Raw genomic sequence first — 17,097 nt, 5'->3', positions numbered from 1 at the left:
ACCGTCTACCATCATTTTATTTTGGTACCTCAGGCACCAATTAGCCCACACCCAATCAGTGTCGTCATTTGCTTGATCTTCTATCTTTAATCTATGTAATGTATAGACAATCATGGGAACCCTTTCCCTGTGACAACATTCTCTCCTCCACCATAATATGACCTGCCCTTACAAAGTTCTAGTCCTTTGCCTTGTCCAACAATCCACTCTCCTTCCGCAGGCATGGCCCCATTCTCCTGCGGCCAATATTTCTGCCGCAGTTTTTCATTAATCTGTTCGATCCTCTCAACCAGCGCAACGACTCGCTCCTGATCTACAACTGGGACTCCATCTGGCCTTGAGCCTCCCGCCACAAATCCATCGTGTGTAAAAAACCGCGCAATGGTAACATGTGCCGAGGGAACAACGTACCTCGGTTTCATCAGTAAACCGGTTGCAGTCAAGCGATCAAAAAGATCATGTCGCAAATGGTGATAGGTATACTTATCCCCCTCACCGCAGTATGTCTGGTTTCCAACGGCAGTATCCTCCCCAGCCGCAGGAACGAAGCTCAAGGCCATGGCAGTTGCATCATAGCTGAGAATAGGCTTAACCAACCGCGTCCGATGGTGGAATGTGTAATCCACCAGGTCTGGTATTGTACCACTCTCTTGTAAATGGGCGAGAAAAGCCTCGACATCCGCTTCTGTCCGTCCACTAGCCATTTCAATCACGGTAATGTGCAGGAAATCCGGTGGTGTCAACCAGATAGCTAGGCATTTGATATCAGTTATATTGGCATGACTAGACGGAAGATCATGAGTCATAATGAAAACGAACCTGGCGCAGCATCTTGAATATCCGCCTGGATCTCAGCCACCAGTTCCCGGATATTTGGTGGCGGTCGGGCATAAAGCGTGAAGTTGTTTCGAGGATCAACAAAGGAGGGTTCGTTATCTCTTTGTGTGTTGGCTGCCTGTGCGTGCAACTTGCGGAGAATTTCATCTGTCTGCCAGCCCGAGAAATCGGGACTTAGAAGTTTGGCCTTGGATTGCGCATTCCTATTCGTACGGTGATCTTCATAGCAGTCTTGGACTTTACTCTGTTATGTTCGACTTTTGATTAGGTTTGTGGGGATTATATTTGAAACTGGGGTAAACAGAGGTACCGGATCGTGTTGACAGTCCGTAAGAATCTGTTCGAAAGGATTGGTTATCTCCGGTTTGCTGGAAGTAATTTCAGACATCTTTAATCATAAGCACTGTGGTGGTGTATCTGCTTTCGAAAGTATTTGTGGTGAGGATGTGCAGTTGAAACTCGCTGAGAGATCCACGAAAAGGAGACTTTAACGCCGTCGGTATATATCATAGTGCTCGGCGTTCATAAGTAGGGCTATATAAGTTCGCACACAACAAGGCCAACCATATAACCTGAAAATACGCATATAGTATGAAGTAAGACCTATGTACTATACTACCTAACTTCTTACAGAGGGATGGTGAAATAAAAGTTGAGCCATACGATCTGTGTACTTACCTTCCAGTCCTTTAAGCTCCACGGAATGTATTCGATTTTATTGCCCGCCCCACCAAAGGCCCCGCGCCACGGCGCAGCTTCCCGTCACCGTCTCCAGTCAACCACCGTAGTTGAGCCTCACTGCTATTTCTCCCTCCCTCATTCTTACCTGGGATTTGATACCCTGCGCGTCTAGATTCCGGTTTTTAGCTTAGACATCTCCTCAAGTCTCGGATTACACACAATATTCGAAGATGTTGATCAAGTGAGTCATGTGTGCCGTAGCGCCTAGCCCCGTCCTTGCATTCTGGAGATCCGACGAGACAGTCGTCTCGGTGAAAGTGAGACCATAGGCTGACCGTCGAGCGTTGCTGTAGGGTTCGCACCCTCACCGGCAAGGAGATTGAGCTGGACATCGAGCCTGATAACAAGGTATTGTCTTACCTCTAATTACGGTTGCTTTCTGATCGCGTCGTATCCGTTGATTTGCGCAATGCGGAACGATAAGTCATTTTCGTTTGAATCATGGTTACTAAGTTCACGCAGGTGTCCCGGATAAAGGAGCGTGTTGAGGAGAAGGAGGGTATCCCGCCTGTTCAGCAACGATTGATCTTTGGTGGAAAACAGATGTACGTGGACTCCGGAGCGAAGCCTGTCATACTTGAGACGTGAAGTCGAGCTAATACGTTTGTTGCGGGTGATAGGGCCGATGATAAAACTGCGTCAGAATACAATCTCGAAGGTGGTGCGACACTACACCTCGTTCTCGCTCTCCGTGGTGGATCTCTGACCTTGTAAACACCTACCTTGAGTCCTGAATATTGTACACCATCGGGATTGTGAATGGGGCGCAATATTTGAATTAGCTGGGTGGTTCTCTGCAGTTGATACCTGAAGGCGCGCCGAATATTGTGGCATGAACACAGCTCATATATGTTTTCGTTACTATACCCTGGAGATGGAAGCGGGCTGTTCGGTGCTGGCTGCAAGCGAATGGTGTTTTAATATCAGGAATGCTTCCTGAATCCGCATAGCGTGTCTGTGCCACATGCATGTCACCCCCGACTCAGAATGACTCTTAATGTGCTACACCAACGCAGTAATGATAAGTTTCACGAAAGAATTTTCAAACCAGATTTTCGCCAAAAGAGGATAGAGCAGAAGATGTAGCCGTAATAAAGAAATTGCCTGTCAAAATTCAGAAGAAGACTGTAAACTGGATATACCTTGAAGACTGAAGTTCGTTGAGCAAAAATGCACATATTTGTTTGGCATCACAATCATAGACATCGTAAAGATCATGCGGTTCAAATACATATACACCTTGAGGTGTTGTTCGACACAACTCCATTCGACAATGCCAAGTGGGGGTGTTGAGTATACAGAGCCAGGAAAAAGGAAGGGAAGAGAAGATGAACCCAGATCAACATGCGAACGCCCTGCGCTAATACCGACAAAAAGACAAACCACACACCAATTCCCTAAACTGCTAAACCTACAGAGCTATGGTTGCGAACTAGGATTTGGATGACACTAAAAATGGAGACCATGACAGCTTCGAATCCGATATGATGTTAGTTGACTTTTCTCTTTTTGGGTTGCATGAAGACATTTGGAGGAGGCCGTTTTCGAATCATTGCAGGCCGAGGAGCTTGTGCTGGGGAACCTCTGGGCCCATCGGAAGCAGTACTGAGCTCCATTTCAGCAGATCGGTGTCTTTCAGTTGTGTGCGAGCGTGGCAGTGAGCTAAATTCTACAGATGAAAGCTCATTGCGACTATTTGAGGTGGGTGTCTGGGTATTCCTTGACCTTGAGCTCGCAGCAGGAGGCAATTGCGAAGAGGCAGGGGAACTGGGGGTATTAGAACCCGTTCGTTGCCCAGAGGCAATAGCTCGTAGCCTTGCTTCCCTATCCCGCAAGGACGTAGATACCATAGGACTCTGACTTCTCCGTTCGGGTATACTCTGAAGGTTAGACCGCCCGGGTGCTCTCAATGCAGGAGGGTTAGTCCGCCGAGAAATGACGGGTTCTGGCGGCCGTCTGTGCTCCTCAATCAAGGAACGAGGGGCTTGTCTGACTTGTGTGGCTCTATTATTCAAGTGTTTTGTGGGCACGGCCAGGGCATTGTTCCGTTTCGGAGCAGTGAATATACTGCTTTTCTTCTTGGGTGGAGGCGGCGGTCGCTCCAAGGACCAGAGGGCTGATCCTAGTGTGTCTGACGAGCCGAAAGTATTCTTCGTAGATGTAAACATAGGTTTGATCCCCCCCATTTTTCGGTCATAAGAAGCATACCGTTGCTTCGCCGTCGGTCTTTCTCGGGGTAAGCGAATATCGCGTCGGTCAGGGACAAAGTTAACACTGTTTTTGGCACGCTCTGAACTGATCCCGTCCAGGGCCAGCTTCAGTTTCTCGGCATCTTCATCCACTTCCCTCTGCACACGTTCTCGAAGCTCGCAATATACGTCATACCAACAATCGGATTGTTCCGGTATATCATACTCGTCCCATCTAGGTATATCTCGCTTTATAAACTCGAGCCAGAGCTCTTGATCTTCGTCTATAATATGGGGGGATTGCAGTTCTAGAGTTCTCTATCAAAGCGGCAGTGGTCAGGCAATGAGCTAGTCAACTGGTCTTAGAACGACTCACGAGTTTCTCAGGACTTTCGATCTTCAAGAGAAAAGGGCGCGCAAGGATATACGGAACATTTCCAATATCATTTAAATCTGAGGTAGTCATGAGGTTAGTATGAGGGTTCCAAGCACTAGATCGGTGAAATATGCGCACATTTCACGTTCTTAACAGCAGTCGCTGTACATAGCTGAAGGAGCGAAGGCGGCGGCATTATCGAGTATCACGGAGACCAAGAAGCAGCCAAGAAGGTAGCATGGGTAGATTGTGATATATCAAGTTCGTAAATGTAAGTGAGAGGAGGTTCCAGAAAAATGAGTGACATGCCCAGGGAAGCCCGAATGGTGCATTAACCCAATTCAACTATTACAGGGGGATGATGGTGTTGGATAGTAGTAGACTCGTTGAAAGTACAATGCATGGCCCCCAGTGCGGATGACGCTTATCACATGATTTGATTGGCCGAAAGCACTTCGGGTCTACGTGGATGACCTTATCCGTTTCCCTGTACAAACTGGTTTCATGATGACCTGCATAAAAAAAAAAGATTGATATAATACTTGATTTCTTGTACTAACATACATTACCCATTACCCCAGAAACATAAAAACCTTCGATATTGACCTAAGAAAGACAGTGGGTATTACGAAAAAGGAAAAGAGAAGCAAAGAGAAAAAGCAAGGACTGCAAAAAAATCGATAAAATGGAATGGTAAATCGAAAAGATGGTTGAGTGACTTGTGGAATAATCGTTATATCTCCCCTTGGTCATATGCCAGGAGGAGTCGCGTATAAAGCTTCAGTTTCCCGGGTGGATAGTCTCTTACTTTCGTTTGTTGACTTCACCATTCACAGGCATCTGGCCCAACCAGGATGGCGGGCTGATGCCGGTCTGGTCGTGGATGGTGGTGAGAAGAGGCGGAAGGTTTTGCATGATATTTCGGACGGGGGCCATTGCATCTCCAGAGCCCTCTCCTTTTTCTTGAAGTCAGCTTTTCACCACATTTTACACGTTGAAAATAGCGCTTAGGAGCGATACTCACCGGTGTTCCATGCTGAGATCTTGGGTGATAGTCCTCTGATAGCGTCGCCGTTGGCCTTGGCTAACTTCTCATATGTACCATTCTCCATCATTCTGAACTGTAGGAAGGCTTGAGGTCCTCCGAGGACGTCAATAAGGGCACCGTATGCCTTAGACATCTCCAGAATTCCTTCAGCTTCGCGCTTTTGCTGATAAAGGGCAGCATCGGCCTCTTTGCTTTGACGATAATCTAAGCATAGTTAGCGCAGGGATTCTATAACTCCAAGAGGTTGGCGAACTTACAGGCTGCATCTGCATCCATCTTTTGTTTATACAACCGCGCATCAGCTGCTTTCTGTTCCGTATAGTAAGCGGCATCTGCATTCTCCTGTGCAGACTCGCGCGCAACCTTGCTTTTAGTGACCTCACTGGCTCTAAGACGTTCCAGTTCGGTTTCGGCACGCTTGGACTCCACTTGTTTCTGCAGCTCTGCATCTTTCATCTCCGTCTGGCGCTTGGTTGTAATCTTGCTGATTTGAACACTGGCATCGAGCTCAGTCTGACGATTCATGAGCTCGGAATCCGCCTTGGCTTTTTCGGCTCTCCGTTTCGTCTCCAGGACAGCAGTATCGGCATCAATTTTGGAGATCTCCTGCTTCATTTTGCCCTTTTTCTCTGCCTCTCCAATCTCACCTTTCATCCGTGCCTCAGCAACATCGATCTTTGCTTGGTTAAGAGCTCCTTCGTGCGCTTTTTGGCTTAGGATGCTGAAGTATTCGCTGCCGGGAGTGTCCTGGAGCTCCTTGACATTGGCGTTGTAACTATGCTTGTGTTAGTGGAAGGAGCACTCATTCGATTGTGGTGGCTTACATTCGCAGGCCAAATTGCTGAAGTTCTTTTTGCACGTTCTCAATCACTATGCAACAGCGTTAGCTGGGTTGGGCTAGCCAAGTTGAATCGTAGCTACGGACCTTTGTTTTTGAAAATCTGCCTTTCCTTGAAAACTTCCTCCATGGACATGCTGGAAACGATGACTCGAGTTTCACCTTCGATAATGCCTTTCACAATTTTCTGGACATTAGTTTTGTCGTCGGAGTTCTCTGCAAGGAGCCGAGCGTAATCTTTGAGTGCCTCCATTTCATTGTCGGCTCCGATAGTGAACACTGCCGGCAATGAAAATTGAAGCTTTTCCATAGTCATGGCCTGAAGATTGAGCGCCAAATCAAAGGGCGTCACAGAGATCCTCTCACACTATTCATGAGAAAAAAATAAAACTGCTGTCAGCATTGAACTCCAAGCAAATTACTGGTTGTTTCTTGGCAAGGGAAAACATACTCGCTGGAAGGGGAGTACTATAGCTTTCTTGCAAATGCGAATATCGTCTATCCCGGCTCCAGTGAGCACGAGATATTCGTTTGGCTTTGCAATCGCATACCTGTGCGACACCTAGTTAGCGTAAAAACTTGAAGAAAACTGTTTCTAACGGGCAGTAGTATACCACATTTTCAACACGTTGTTACACTGAAGTCTTTAATTTCTGTCTAACAAAACTGGACAGTATCCAAGATGTCTAAGTCGTCTTAAGCCGCAACCTGGACGTTGCTTATATAGCGTAGATTAAAGAGCCTCAAGGCTAGATAATTACAGGTACACCCCACGATGACGCCTGACGATTTGCCCTGCGTTCCATAAACCTTCGGCACATGTTCCGGACAAAGTATTGTTATACGCAGAAATCCCGGGGCAACCCCTTATAGTGAGGAGGCGATGCCGTTGGTGCCATGCAACACGAACGCCCGACGGGGCACACACAGCCTTGCATACATGAGCTAAAAAGCCAGTAGTCCATTCGTACGTCTCATACTACTAGACTAGTAGGGCCCGCATCAATCCATGACAAGGCTGGGCGATCCATCGGCTTCCGGTGGGTAAGCTGCGAGTTACCTAGGATGCTGTGCTTCCGTTGGGGGATAGCCATGTTCGTGTCAAGTGACTCAGAGATATGACCACAAATGAGGAATGTACCGGTTAAGTCAGGGGAAAAGTAGGGTAGAAAAATGACATATGAGCGAATCTATGATTGCCCTCATCCTAAGATAGGTAACCGCAGGTCTGCTAGCCTTGGAAAGAATATACTCTGTATGTAGTGAATAATCCATGCCATGTTGTCTGACAGATAAATGGTGTCACGTGTAATAGCACTCGCCCCCACCAAACAAACAATGCAAAGTTATCTTGGATAGCATCATAATTGCGGAGGGGTAAGAAGAGCACGCCGAACTTCTTCAGTGCTTGTTAACATCTCCTAAAGAAGAGGCTTCTACTGAGCTATTATCGAATTTAAAAGATAGCAAATATTATAAGGTATCTACGCTCTGCATGGCTTCCATCTTAGGCAACCTTAAACCCCTGTCGAAGCCAAAGGGTCTGCCGCGGAGTACATGGCAGCTCGCTTTTTTGTTGTTCAGGATACCTGGTTGAACTATAATTATGCCCCTACGATGTGACTTCAATATGAACTCCCTTCAGCATCACCAGCTCTGGATAATCCATTATTTTATACTCATTATTATATACCGACTTCCCGTGAGTTAATCGCTGACTAGGTCCTTTAGAAACAAAGCACCATGGCTCCACGCTCGCAATTGGAGATCGCTACGTCATCTGTCTTGCGTCTGGTGAAAGAAGAAGCATCCTACCACCGCGAATCGCAGGAACAGGCAGAGCGCATTAAGAAACTAGAGAGTCAACAGGGCGGCGATGACGAGAACAAAGAGTATATGTTGAGGCAGGAGGTATCTGCATCCACGAACAGCTATCACGAATATTTTTGCTAATCCTATTGAAGCGTCTTGCACTTGAAGAAACAAAGAAGGTCCTCCCAAGCCTAAAACAGAAGCTTGAAGAGTCGATAGTGAAGCTTCAGGGTCTCCTGGTCAGTTTCGACAATTGCGCTTCACATAATTTGGATCCCTCTGGCTAACACTCCGTGGCAGACCGAGGAGGGCAACAAAGGGCCCGAGAGCAACGTCGAGCAAATCAATGCTGCCAAGGATGCTATTTCAAAGGCCAGAACGGCTGAGCGAGAGATCGCTTGAGGACCACCAGCTGAGGAGGTCAATTGGACATCAGTGCAAAATATGCTACCATGCTAAAGATACAACCACCTAATATCACAAATGAAAAGAAGATTATAAATCATGAACATTACCATTATCTAACGCCACCCAAGCATAACTCCTTACCTCATGAAGGATATATCAATAGCAATGACATCAAGAGATGTGTATGTCGCTTACGTGATATCCATTCTGTCAGGTACCTCTTCTCCCTCCTCTAAATCATCAGGATTCTCCGCATTCTCATCTCCAGTCACTTCACCTTCATCCACCATAGTAGCATCCTGTTCTGACGATTGCTTCTTATCATCTTCAGCCATGGTGACTTGGCGTAAGGGCGATGCTGCCCCTGCTGCTGTCAATCTCTCTGCATGTAGGCCAGCAGGTGAACGGCCCGTTTCGTCGTGCCCTTGTTGAGATGGAGTAGCGCTATCAGATTCATGCCGTGGTGTATTGGCTCCACTAGATTTTCCCTTGGAAGGGACGTCGCCGTCATCTCCATCCTCACCCTCTTGCATGCCTTCCCTGCGTTCCACTTCTTCCTTTTCATCTCTGATAAGACGCCGGAGCTGCATTCCTTCTTCCACAATACGGCCAAATTGTTCTCGTCGTTCAGCCCAAGTCTTCGCGTAGTCTTTGCTCTCTTTCTCGAGTTCAGTAATCTCCGCCTGTAGCTTCTGTAGGTTTGCCTGTTGGTCTTCCCGCGGCTTTAAGAGACGGTTGCTGGTAATTTTATCGGCCAAATCATCGTAGCTTTTCCGCAGTGCTAAGAGCCGCTGTGCTTCTTCTAACTGAGCCCTCAACTCGGCTGTGTTGTCGCGTACGGCTTGCATAGTGGAGAGAATCCGAAGCTTCTCGGCTGCATATCGTTCGCGTTCCTTCTCATTGCTCGTAAGGAGAAATTGAATGCGCGCGATACTGCTCTCAAATGCAGCAAAGTCCAGTGTTACATCTTCGCGAAAATGGCGCCATTGTTCAAGCCTCTTCTGTTTCTCTGCCTCTGCTGCGGTGGCATCGTCGTCTGTTCCGTCTGGCGGAGGGGTGGGAGGAAGGGTTGCATTGGAGATAACTAGCGAATCGGGGTTCAAAAGTCGTTTTGATATACGTTTGAAAGGTTTCTCTTCGACGTTCAGCAGGCGCGACTTGTGGAGAGCATCTGGAAGGAGTTAGCGTGGTGAAGTGGAGGAAGCTTGTCCAAGGTCAGTGACAACGCCGACCTTCTTCCGACTGATCTAGTAAGCCGTAAGACGCCATTGTACGAGCAAATCAAAGTATGATTCTTGCGATTGACGCCAATAGCAGACGGTTGAACAAATCGGTGGTTGCTTCGGTCGCCGAGGAGGTTGGGTGCTTTAGAAAAAGGCTGATGCGAGCGGTCTGGGGATCCGCGCTAAGGCCGTTTCTTTCTTTCTTCACTCTCCCGCCATAAATCTTGCTCGGGGGTGCCTTTTATGGTCCCGTACTTTCACCCCCAACTGCTGCTACTACTACTACTACTAACTGTTATCGCTGCTAACAACGCCGAGTGAGCCAACCAACCACGGCCCTTTGGGGGTCGATTGCTAGCTATTCATCCAGTGTCCGCCGAGATTTTCTATAATTAGCGATGCCAATTGCCCTCCTATTATCTAGGCTTCGTGTCAGGCTGGATGGAGCCTTCTGAACATGCTTCTGGCGCTTATACGCAAACGACGCCCGACCGACTTATGAATTTGGCATTTACGAAGTCTATCGGTTCTGACCAACTAATGATGTTTTACTGATGGAAACGACTTGCAAAATCAATCCGTGCCTGTCCCATCTGCGGCACCTTTCCTTACCGGCATGACGGAGATATACTCGGGGCTCCATATGGGCCAACAGTTTGCCTCGCTGGAAGAGTTCAAAGCATTGGTACGAAGTATATCGGTTAGGCAGCATTGGGAGCTTCGGGTGACAAGAAGCAACAAAAAGAGTGTGGTGATAGGCTGTCGATCGTCGAACAATTGCTTTTTCCGCGTCGTCTGTCGCGCGAATAAGAATGCGACGTACATTAGCAGCCTTCAAGACCGCCATAGCTGTCGGAGTAATGCGACCTCCACCACCAAGACACCTGTTCGGTCAGAAGTGTCTCATGTGCGGTTTCTCCTCAACGAGATACCGAAACTCTTCGATATGAGGAACAATGTTAAGGCGCAAGAGGTTGTGGATGCTGTTAAGCGTTACCATGGATATGAGATATCGATACGGCAAGCACAGCGCGCCCTCATTAGATTGCAGCAACAACAGACTCGAAACCGGGAAGAACGAGCTGATACTCTCGACTCCAGCGGAGACGACCAACAAGGCAGTCATCTACCTCCATCTGAAGAACCACCGGAGGGTTCAACTTACAGCAGTCTTTCTGGACCGAGATGGATTCCAGATAATATGCAACATGGCCTCATGGACGCTGAGGGCATTCAGCATGGTGGCATGCAGCGCAATCATCCTGCACTTCAAGCTCCACAAATCCACGGCGAGGCTTTGCAGTCGCACGCCCAACTAGAAGCTTCGCATCGAGTACAACCGACAGCTGCAGTGCATCATCCACCCAATATGCAGTCACCGGAGCAAGCAACTTTAGGCAATCCTCTTAATCAGCCAATCACACCTCACCAGACTCGTTATGCAGTGTCAGCCCCCAACCCTCCGTCAGCGTTGCAGACTGGGCAACCCAAGCCCCAAAGACAGCTTCAGACCGAGGGGCATCCTGCTGCCGCGCAACTAGTTCTCACAAACTTTAAGATCGAGTTCACATGCACTACGTGCGGAGCCTTGAATCAAAGCTTTTTTCCAAACCAAGGAAACATTACTGGCGGAAGCTATCTGCCTCAGCCTCCTATACCCGGTCAGAGTGCTGCAGCAGAAGGCACCGGGCGCCCAACGCAACCTATTCAAGGTAGCAGTGGTGCTAGTCGCGTGGCTGAAGCCCATGGGTATGGGGGAGACCCTGCGGCTGGTCCCCGCGGCGTACATTCGCCCTGGACACCAGGTACTCTAGATGTTCCAATTGCGCCTGCACACACCTAATCCACGTAGAATGCGAAGGGTGTCATGGCTAATTGTTACTGCTAAGAGGTGACTTGTAACTTTTCACCAGACATGTTCGTTCAAGTCTCTGGACTGGCTTGTTCTAATCAAGTATATAAGCTAAAATGGGTTGAGCCTAGACGCCACAGGAAATACATTTCATTTGCTGAAGAACACTCCTGATCGTCGTCAAAAGCAGTAGGTCGAACTATTCGTCTTTGAATGTCGATACACTTCCTGTGCTTGCTTCTCCAAGAATGTGCTACCCACATTGTTGATTACGCGGACAAGCAAGTGAGCATTGTCCATCTGGCCAAGTGTGAAAAGCAAAGGAATACGCCATTTGAGGAATTAAGATAGCGACGAATACTATCTTAGACAAACATCCGGTTGCACAATAAGTGAAAGAAAGGGGGAGAAGAAATAAGCTAAATAGAATCACAGCTTAAAGCAAGGGAGAATTGAATAGAGCAGGGGCTTTGATAATCACCGAGTAAGTCCTTGGACGGAACTCGGCGCGCATCCGACCAAGCTTTTCGGACCTCCGATCAGCGATGATCAATTGCCGACAGCAAAGATCCACATCCCTCATATTCCGGAGTAGTTTTCCAACGAGAAGCCAGAGTCAGAGCGGAATGGGTCCCGCGCAATCATCCTATGGTCTGACCTTGACGGAGTACCATTAGCGCCATTATTTGGGAAGAAGTGGATGGATGTCGCCAACTTGGAAGTACGTATCTGTGGAGTTCCCTGAATCCCTGGGCAATAATTGGCTTTTGTCCCTTGAACAAGCGTCGAATGAAAATTTGTCGGCATATACTCCGATGCTTTTCCCAGTATGAAGCATTACGACGATGGCAAAGATGATAGAATGCATCACACTCACTCATGGCATCAGCAAGAAAAAATTTTCCCTTCTTGTTTCCCAATTGACTAGGTTGCTGCGCATCCTTGCCTTATATGTTCATGGTTCTGTGCCCTCCTCATGAAAGAAAGGAGAAAGAAGATTTGCACTCAGCCACACATTCTATAATAAAAACTCTTTGGTCCCAATGGGGGTCATGCACACACTATACCTTGTGAAGAAATAGAATCCGCTGCGTGATATCTCATATTCTCCGATCTGAAGCCGCTCATCCTCAAATGCAACGACCCAAGCATTGTTTGAATAGAACGCGAAATGATGAATCGGCAACAAGCCGCAGAGAAAGCTTTGCATGATCAGACCAATCTCTTGCCAACTGGTCAACTACTGATGGTTTTTGCTGGCCTGGCAGTGTCGTTACTTATCACTTTCGTCGACCAGAATGGCATCAGTGTCACTCTCCCCACAATTGCCAAAGATCTCCATGCTGAAAATACTATCTCCTGGGCGGGGACATCGTCCCTCATCGCAAACACCATGTTCACGGTTCTCTATGGCCGTCTTTCCGATATTTTTGGCCGAAAGATAGTTTACCTTTCTGCGCTGGCCCTGCTCTGCATTGCCGATTTGCTCTGTGGTCTGTCACAGGATGCCCCTATGTTTTATGTCTTTCGAGGACTGGCAGGTGTTGCAGGAGGTGGTATTTCCTCTTTGACCAATATCATTGTATCTGATATCGTGACCCTTGAACAACGAGGCAAGTATCAGGGAATCTTGGGTGCCTCGCTTGGACTTGGAAACGTAATTGGTCCTTTCCTTGCAGCTGCATTTATCATGAAGGCGACCTGGCGGGCATTTTTTTGGCTCCTCGCTCCGTTATCAGTATGCTCGATGGTGGTGGGATATTTCCTCATGCCGGACAATACCCGAAAGACTAGTTTCAGAAAGAATTTGGGACGGATTGATTACTACGGCATCATTGCATCGTCTATCGGGGTCATCTTCCTGCTCATTCCTATTTCTGGCGGCGGCTCTTACTTCCAGTGGGACTCAGCAATGGTGATAAGCATGCTAGTCATCGGTAGTTGCTCTCTGATTGTGTTCATTTTCGTAGAGTGGAAGGTGGCAACACTTCCTATGCTTCCAAGTGCGTCTTTCACATTATTACCTTGCGACGAAGACTAATGTTTCAATAGTGGTTATATTCAGGAATAAAGTGATATGTACTTTGTTCTTGCAGAGCTTCCTTCTTGGGGCCGTCTACCAGTCTAACCTCTATTATCTGCCTTTGTATTATCAGAATGCTAGAGGGTGGTCTCCAATGCTCTCTGCAGCGCTAACGACGCCTCTGGTAGTTTTCCAGTCACTGGCGTCCATCTGCTCTGGGCAGTACATCTCTCGCCGCAAACGGTACGGGGAGGTTATCTGGACAGGTTTCGGTCTTTGGACCCTGTAAGTACTTGTCTCAGAGGGATTCTTTCAGATGTCAGTCTAACAATATACGGTAACAGTGGTGCCGGCTTGATGCTTCTTTTCAATCGCCATACCAGTATTGGAGTAATAGTCGTGATCGTCCTTATACAGGGCATAGGTGTAGGCTTCACCTTCCAGCCTACACTAGTGGCCTTCCAAGCTCACTGCACCAAGGCTCACCGGGCAGTTATAATATCGAACCGCAACTTCTTCCGCTGCCTGGGCGGTGCTTGCGGGCTGGCTGTGTCGGCCGCGATTCTGCAGGCGGTTCTCAAGTCCAATCTTCCAGAGAGATATCAGAATCTCGCTCACTCAACATACTCATTGCCATCTAGATCAGGCGTTGCGGATGCAGATTGGGAGCAAATCATCACTGCCTATGCGAAGGCCTCAAGGGGAGTTTTCATTTTGCAAGTCCCGCTGATCGGGATTTGTTTCCTTGCGTGTTTGTTTATTAAAGATAGAGGACTAGAAAGACCCAAGGACCCGGGCGAAGAAGAGGCGGAGAAGAAGCAACAGAATGATGACGATAGCCGTGGACACCAGGAGCATGCTGTTCGGGAAGACAGTGTGCCCTCGGATCTTGAGAAGCAGTCCGCCTCTACTAATATTGCGAATCGTAGGGGTTAGTCTGATAACTCCGACATTGGTCAAGAGAGGCTCGCATTGTCTGGGATGGTTTGCATATACGGCGTTTGGGCTTGGTCATAGATCAACATGCTATAGGGTTACGTACTGTATCACAGCATATAAAAGTGACTTCAGGCGTTATTCGAATAATAAGATAAATATAAAGTATCCACGATTTCCTCTGGGTAGCCACCGTCCATAATACTACTTGTATGTACTAGTCTCGTAATGTATCATGTGTGCCCCTTATCGATAACCAACTCCACGTGTCTTGGCATCCCCATATTCTGATTCTACTCCAAGTCTCCAACAACCATCTCTCCACGTTGCTGGAATCCACTGACGATCTTCTGTTTGACGTGAACCATGCCTTCACGTAGATCTCTGAGTTATGGATCTAAATGAATTAACAGCACCTTCTAGAGACTCGACTCCGTCCCAAGAATACAACCCTCGGAAGCGCGCCAGAACGGCATGCACGCGCTGTAAAACGAGGAAGCAGAAAGTCAGTCCCATCCTAAGTTTGATCGTGGTAAATGTCGCTAGCAGAAATCCTGACAATTGCGTAGTGTGACAACGAGTACCCGGTGTGCTCCAACTGTCAAAAGGCCGGGGCTGCATGTGACAAGGCCACTGTGCGACAGGAGAGCGGCCAGCAAAATGCGTAAGCCTGCCCATTCTGTTTCTCCCGAATGCCCTAATGCAAGTAGGTACACCCGTGCTCTGGAAGAACGTATCGAGTATCTTGAGTCTCAACTTAAGTCGGGACGGACGGGCAATAATGCCAGTAGTGGTGTCACAAGCCCAGTTGCTGGATTCTTGTCACCTCAGAACCAAGAATCGATTCAGCGTAGTTCTCCGACTGGTATCGATCACAACGCTATCGGGGACCTGGTGGGATTTCTTGCATTGAATTCCTTAGAGGCTCCTGCGTATGTGGGGTCGAGCTCAGGGGTCTCTCTGGCAGCCAACTTGGGTGAAATGGTTCAGACAACAGTTTGGAACCAAGTCCTGGCGCCACCACGAGGTTCAGAGAGTGCTCAATCCACTGGAAATAGCCTAAGTACGAGTAATGCAAATCTGGGCCTTTCCTATCAACCAGTTAGTACTAGAAATGCCGGTGATCGATCTCGGCCGCCGAGGATGGAGGAACTTCTGGCGAAGGGTGCTGAGCCACCGAATGACGAAATGGGATCGCGAATCATGAATGCTTATCTAACACGACTCCATACACGGTATCCTTTCCTCGACAGGAGAGAGCTATGGCGACTACACGAGGCCCGCTGGCAGTTAGCGAAGAAGAAACGCGAGGAACTCTCCAAGGCTGAGAAGTTTGGAATATTTCAACTATACATAGTATACGCGATCGGAGCGACCTTTCTCCAATTAAGTGAGCGGTACTCATACATCCCTCCTGAGGTAAGTCGTACACTATGGGCCATCGAAACATGTTCTAATTTACAGAAGCGATTCTATATGACCGCCCTCCAACAAGCTTCAGCTATGTGCGAAGCACGATCCATTGAAAACATAAAAGCCATGACGCTTCTAGTTGTGTACCACCTTCGCTCTGCGTCTAGTCAGGGAGTGTGGTACATGATAGGACTAGCGATGCGTACTGCTATTGACCTGGGGCTTCACAGGAAAGCAAATGAGGTCAACCTTGATCCATTTACAGCCCAGCTGCGGCGAAGGCTATTCTGGACAGTTTACTACTTAGAGAGAGTCGTATCTATGTCCCTGGGCCGGCCGTTCAGCATTGCAGACAGGAACATCGACCTCCCCTTGCCCTTAGACGTGAACGATGACGTACGGGACTCTACTGCTCTAACTGCAGTCCCACAGACAGATAGACCAACAACGATGACATTTGCTTTATACTTAATAAGGATACGTCAGATTGACTCCAAAGTACAACATAAGATATATCGGGCAGACCGACCACTCCACACCCTCCGCTCAAAGATGGACCGTTTGTTCCTCGAATTGGAGGAGTGGAAACAGTCAGCACTGCTGCGATTTAGTGGAGCAGATCTTGACTATCCAATGTTACATTACAACCGGGCGCTACGACTTTTGATTCAGCCTTTTCTGCCGTCGCTCACTCTCACAGACCCATACTACCATATCTGTCTCCGCGCGGCCGGCGACATCTGCCAGACACATAAAAGATTACACCAGACGCTCGAATACGGTCACTCTTTCCTAGCAGTGCAGACCGTATTTATGGCAGGTATCACATTGCTGTACGCCCTATGGACGCACACTAGCGAGGTATGGTCTGTACAAATGAGCAACGACATCCGCGCCTGCTCCACGGTGCTATTCGTCATGGGCGAACGAGCAGCATGGGTCAAGAAGTACCGAGACGCATTCGAGCTCCTCGTCAACGCGGCCATGGAGAAGCTCGAGGGAAGTGATACAGCCAAGGAAGTTGGAATGGCCGAACTGATGACGGCCCAACACGGCAGTGCAAATCCCCAAAACACTGGTAGCATGTCGAAGGAATATCCGGCAACCGGTCCGGGCATGCCCGATGTTAACTCAGTGCAGATGGATCCGACAGCGCAGGATCATGGAGTACGCATGGCGTTCCAGCTTGCTCCCTGGATTGACCTAGAGGAAGATTGCCCGTTCTGGATGCCTGATTTTGAGACTTTAGAGAGTTTGTCAGGGAATCTCTGGGGTGGTGAGGATCCTGTACTGTTTGATCCTCTGTGATGTGCGATGGAATATATTATAGAAGGGAATATAAAGATTATACAGTAGATTAATAGATGAATCTCTCTCTCTCTCTCTATCTCTTTTTTTTTT

The 17,097-nt window shown here is 48.1% G+C and overlaps 7 protein-coding genes across 7 annotated transcripts; 3 read left to right on the top strand and 4 right to left on the bottom strand.

Moving 5' to 3' along the window:
- Window positions 1-58: 58 nt before the first annotated feature.
- Window positions 59-1,482, bottom strand: BDV27DRAFT_137830 (uncharacterized protein). Its single transcript, XM_032069081.1, has 3 exons — window positions 1,148-1,482; window positions 820-1,081; window positions 59-751 (listed from the first exon to the last, which is right to left on the bottom strand). The coding sequence occupies exons 1-3, from the start codon at window positions 1,223-1,225 to the stop codon at window positions 111-113; spliced, it is 981 nt and encodes a 326-aa protein (XP_031921458.1). The 5' UTR covers window positions 1,226-1,482; the 3' UTR covers window positions 59-110.
- Window positions 1,483-1,625: 143 nt separating this feature from the next.
- BDV27DRAFT_70124 (NEDD8 family protein RUB1) lies at window positions 1,626-2,324 on the top strand. The gene is made up of 4 exons (XM_032077344.1): window positions 1,626-1,759; window positions 1,872-1,926; window positions 2,041-2,123; window positions 2,199-2,324. The coding sequence occupies exons 1-4, from the start codon at window positions 1,749-1,751 to the stop codon at window positions 2,290-2,292; spliced, it is 243 nt and encodes an 80-aa protein (XP_031921457.1). The 5' UTR covers window positions 1,626-1,748; the 3' UTR covers window positions 2,293-2,324.
- A 744-nt stretch (window positions 2,325-3,068) lies between these two features.
- Window positions 3,069-4,339, bottom strand: BDV27DRAFT_163636 (RNA polymerase II transcription factor SIII subunit A-domain-containing protein; the record flags this gene model as incomplete). The annotated part of the gene is made up of 3 exons (XM_032073571.1): window positions 3,069-4,085; window positions 4,144-4,220; window positions 4,282-4,339. 3 exons carry the CDS (start codon window positions 4,337-4,339, stop codon window positions 3,069-3,071), a joined length of 1,152 nt encoding a protein of 383 aa, XP_031921456.1.
- A 323-nt stretch (window positions 4,340-4,662) lies between these two features.
- Window positions 4,663-6,954, bottom strand: BDV27DRAFT_70114 (flotillin domain protein). Its single transcript, XM_032077343.1, has 7 exons — window positions 6,644-6,954; window positions 6,481-6,580; window positions 6,117-6,396; window positions 6,016-6,061; window positions 5,449-5,966; window positions 5,168-5,395; window positions 4,663-5,099 (listed from the first exon to the last, which is right to left on the bottom strand). The coding sequence occupies exons 1-7, from the start codon at window positions 6,646-6,648 to the stop codon at window positions 4,948-4,950; spliced, it is 1,329 nt and encodes a 442-aa protein (XP_031921455.1). The 5' UTR covers window positions 6,649-6,954; the 3' UTR covers window positions 4,663-4,947.
- Window positions 6,955-7,404: 450 nt separating this feature from the next.
- Window positions 7,405-8,342, top strand: BDV27DRAFT_70098 (putative tubulin-specific chaperone Rbl2). The gene is made up of 4 exons (XM_032077342.1): window positions 7,405-7,509; window positions 7,761-7,940; window positions 7,994-8,080; window positions 8,142-8,342. The coding sequence occupies exons 2-4, from the start codon at window positions 7,773-7,775 to the stop codon at window positions 8,241-8,243; spliced, it is 357 nt and encodes a 118-aa protein (XP_031921454.1). The 5' UTR covers window positions 7,405-7,509; window positions 7,761-7,772; the 3' UTR covers window positions 8,244-8,342.
- Window positions 7,918-9,662, bottom strand: BDV27DRAFT_137823 (uncharacterized protein). The gene is made up of 2 exons (XM_032069080.1): window positions 9,482-9,662; window positions 7,918-9,420 (listed from the first exon to the last, which is right to left on the bottom strand). The coding sequence occupies exons 1-2, from the start codon at window positions 9,516-9,518 to the stop codon at window positions 8,441-8,443; spliced, it is 1,017 nt and encodes a 338-aa protein (XP_031921453.1). The 5' UTR covers window positions 9,519-9,662; the 3' UTR covers window positions 7,918-8,440.
- A 2,833-nt stretch (window positions 9,663-12,495) lies between these two features.
- Window positions 12,496-17,004, top strand: BDV27DRAFT_163631 (major facilitator superfamily domain-containing protein; the record flags this gene model as incomplete). The annotated part of the gene is made up of 7 exons (XM_032073570.1): window positions 12,496-13,327; window positions 13,377-13,632; window positions 13,692-14,272; window positions 14,697-14,788; window positions 14,853-14,947; window positions 14,994-15,702; window positions 15,751-17,004. The coding sequence occupies 7 exons, from the start codon at window positions 12,496-12,498 to the stop codon at window positions 17,002-17,004; spliced, it is 3,819 nt and encodes a 1,272-aa protein (XP_031921452.1).
- Window positions 17,005-17,097: the final 93 nt, after the last annotated feature.

This window comes from Aspergillus caelatus, assembly GCF_009193585.1.
Source record: "Aspergillus caelatus strain CBS 763.97 unplaced genomic scaffold BDV27scaffold_338, whole genome shotgun sequence".
NCBI classification, from domain to species: Eukaryota; Fungi; Ascomycota; class Eurotiomycetes; order Eurotiales; family Aspergillaceae; genus Aspergillus; species Aspergillus caelatus.
Note: the sequence above shows the minus strand (reverse complement) of the source record. Positions and strands in the feature narration are given on the sequence as shown.

What these genes read in the sequence shown, in the direction of transcription:
- BDV27DRAFT_137830 (XM_032069081.1), bottom strand. Translation starts at nt 1,225, where the DNA reads ATGTCTGAAATTACTTCCAGCAAACCGGAGATAACCAATCCTTTCGAA. An exon ending in CGGACTGTCAACACGATCCG is followed by an intron (nt 1,082 to 1,147) that starts GTACCTCTGTTT and finishes CGAACATAACAG; the next exon opens with AGTAAAGTCCAAGACTGCTA. An exon ending in TATTCAAGATGCTGCGCCAG is followed by an intron (nt 752 to 819) that starts GTTCGTTTTCAT and finishes TCAAATGCCTAG; the next exon opens with CTATCTGGTTGACACCACCG.
- BDV27DRAFT_70124 (XM_032077344.1), top strand. An exon ending in ACATCGAGCCTGATAACAAG is followed by an intron (nt 1,927 to 2,040) that starts GTATTGTCTTAC and finishes AAGTTCACGCAG; the next exon opens with GTGTCCCGGATAAAGGAGCG. An exon ending in ATCTTTGGTGGAAAACAGAT is followed by an intron (nt 2,124 to 2,198) that starts GTACGTGGACTC and finishes TGCGGGTGATAG; the next exon opens with GGCCGATGATAAAACTGCGT.
- BDV27DRAFT_70114 (XM_032077343.1), bottom strand. An exon ending in TAGTACTCCCCTTCCAGCGA is followed by an intron (nt 6,397 to 6,480) that starts GTATGTTTTCCC and finishes TCTCATGAATAG; the next exon opens with TGTGAGAGGATCTCTGTGAC. An exon ending in CAGCAATTTGGCCTGCGAAT is followed by an intron (nt 5,967 to 6,015) that starts GTAAGCCACCAC and finishes ACACAAGCATAG; the next exon opens with TTACAACGCCAATGTCAAGG.
- BDV27DRAFT_70098 (XM_032077342.1), top strand. Translation starts at nt 7,773, where the DNA reads ATGGCTCCACGCTCGCAATTGGAGATCGCTACGTCATCTGTCTTGCGT. An exon ending in AGTATATGTTGAGGCAGGAG is followed by an intron (nt 7,941 to 7,993) that starts GTATCTGCATCC and finishes ATCCTATTGAAG; the next exon opens with CGTCTTGCACTTGAAGAAAC. An exon ending in TGAAGCTTCAGGGTCTCCTG is followed by an intron (nt 8,081 to 8,141) that starts GTCAGTTTCGAC and finishes ACTCCGTGGCAG; the next exon opens with ACCGAGGAGGGCAACAAAGG.
- BDV27DRAFT_137823 (XM_032069080.1), bottom strand. Translation starts at nt 9,518, where the DNA reads ATGGCGTCTTACGGCTTACTAGATCAGTCGGAAGAAG. An exon ending in ACTAGATCAGTCGGAAGAAG is followed by an intron (nt 9,421 to 9,481) that starts GTCGGCGTTGTC and finishes AACTCCTTCCAG; the next exon opens with ATGCTCTCCACAAGTCGCGC.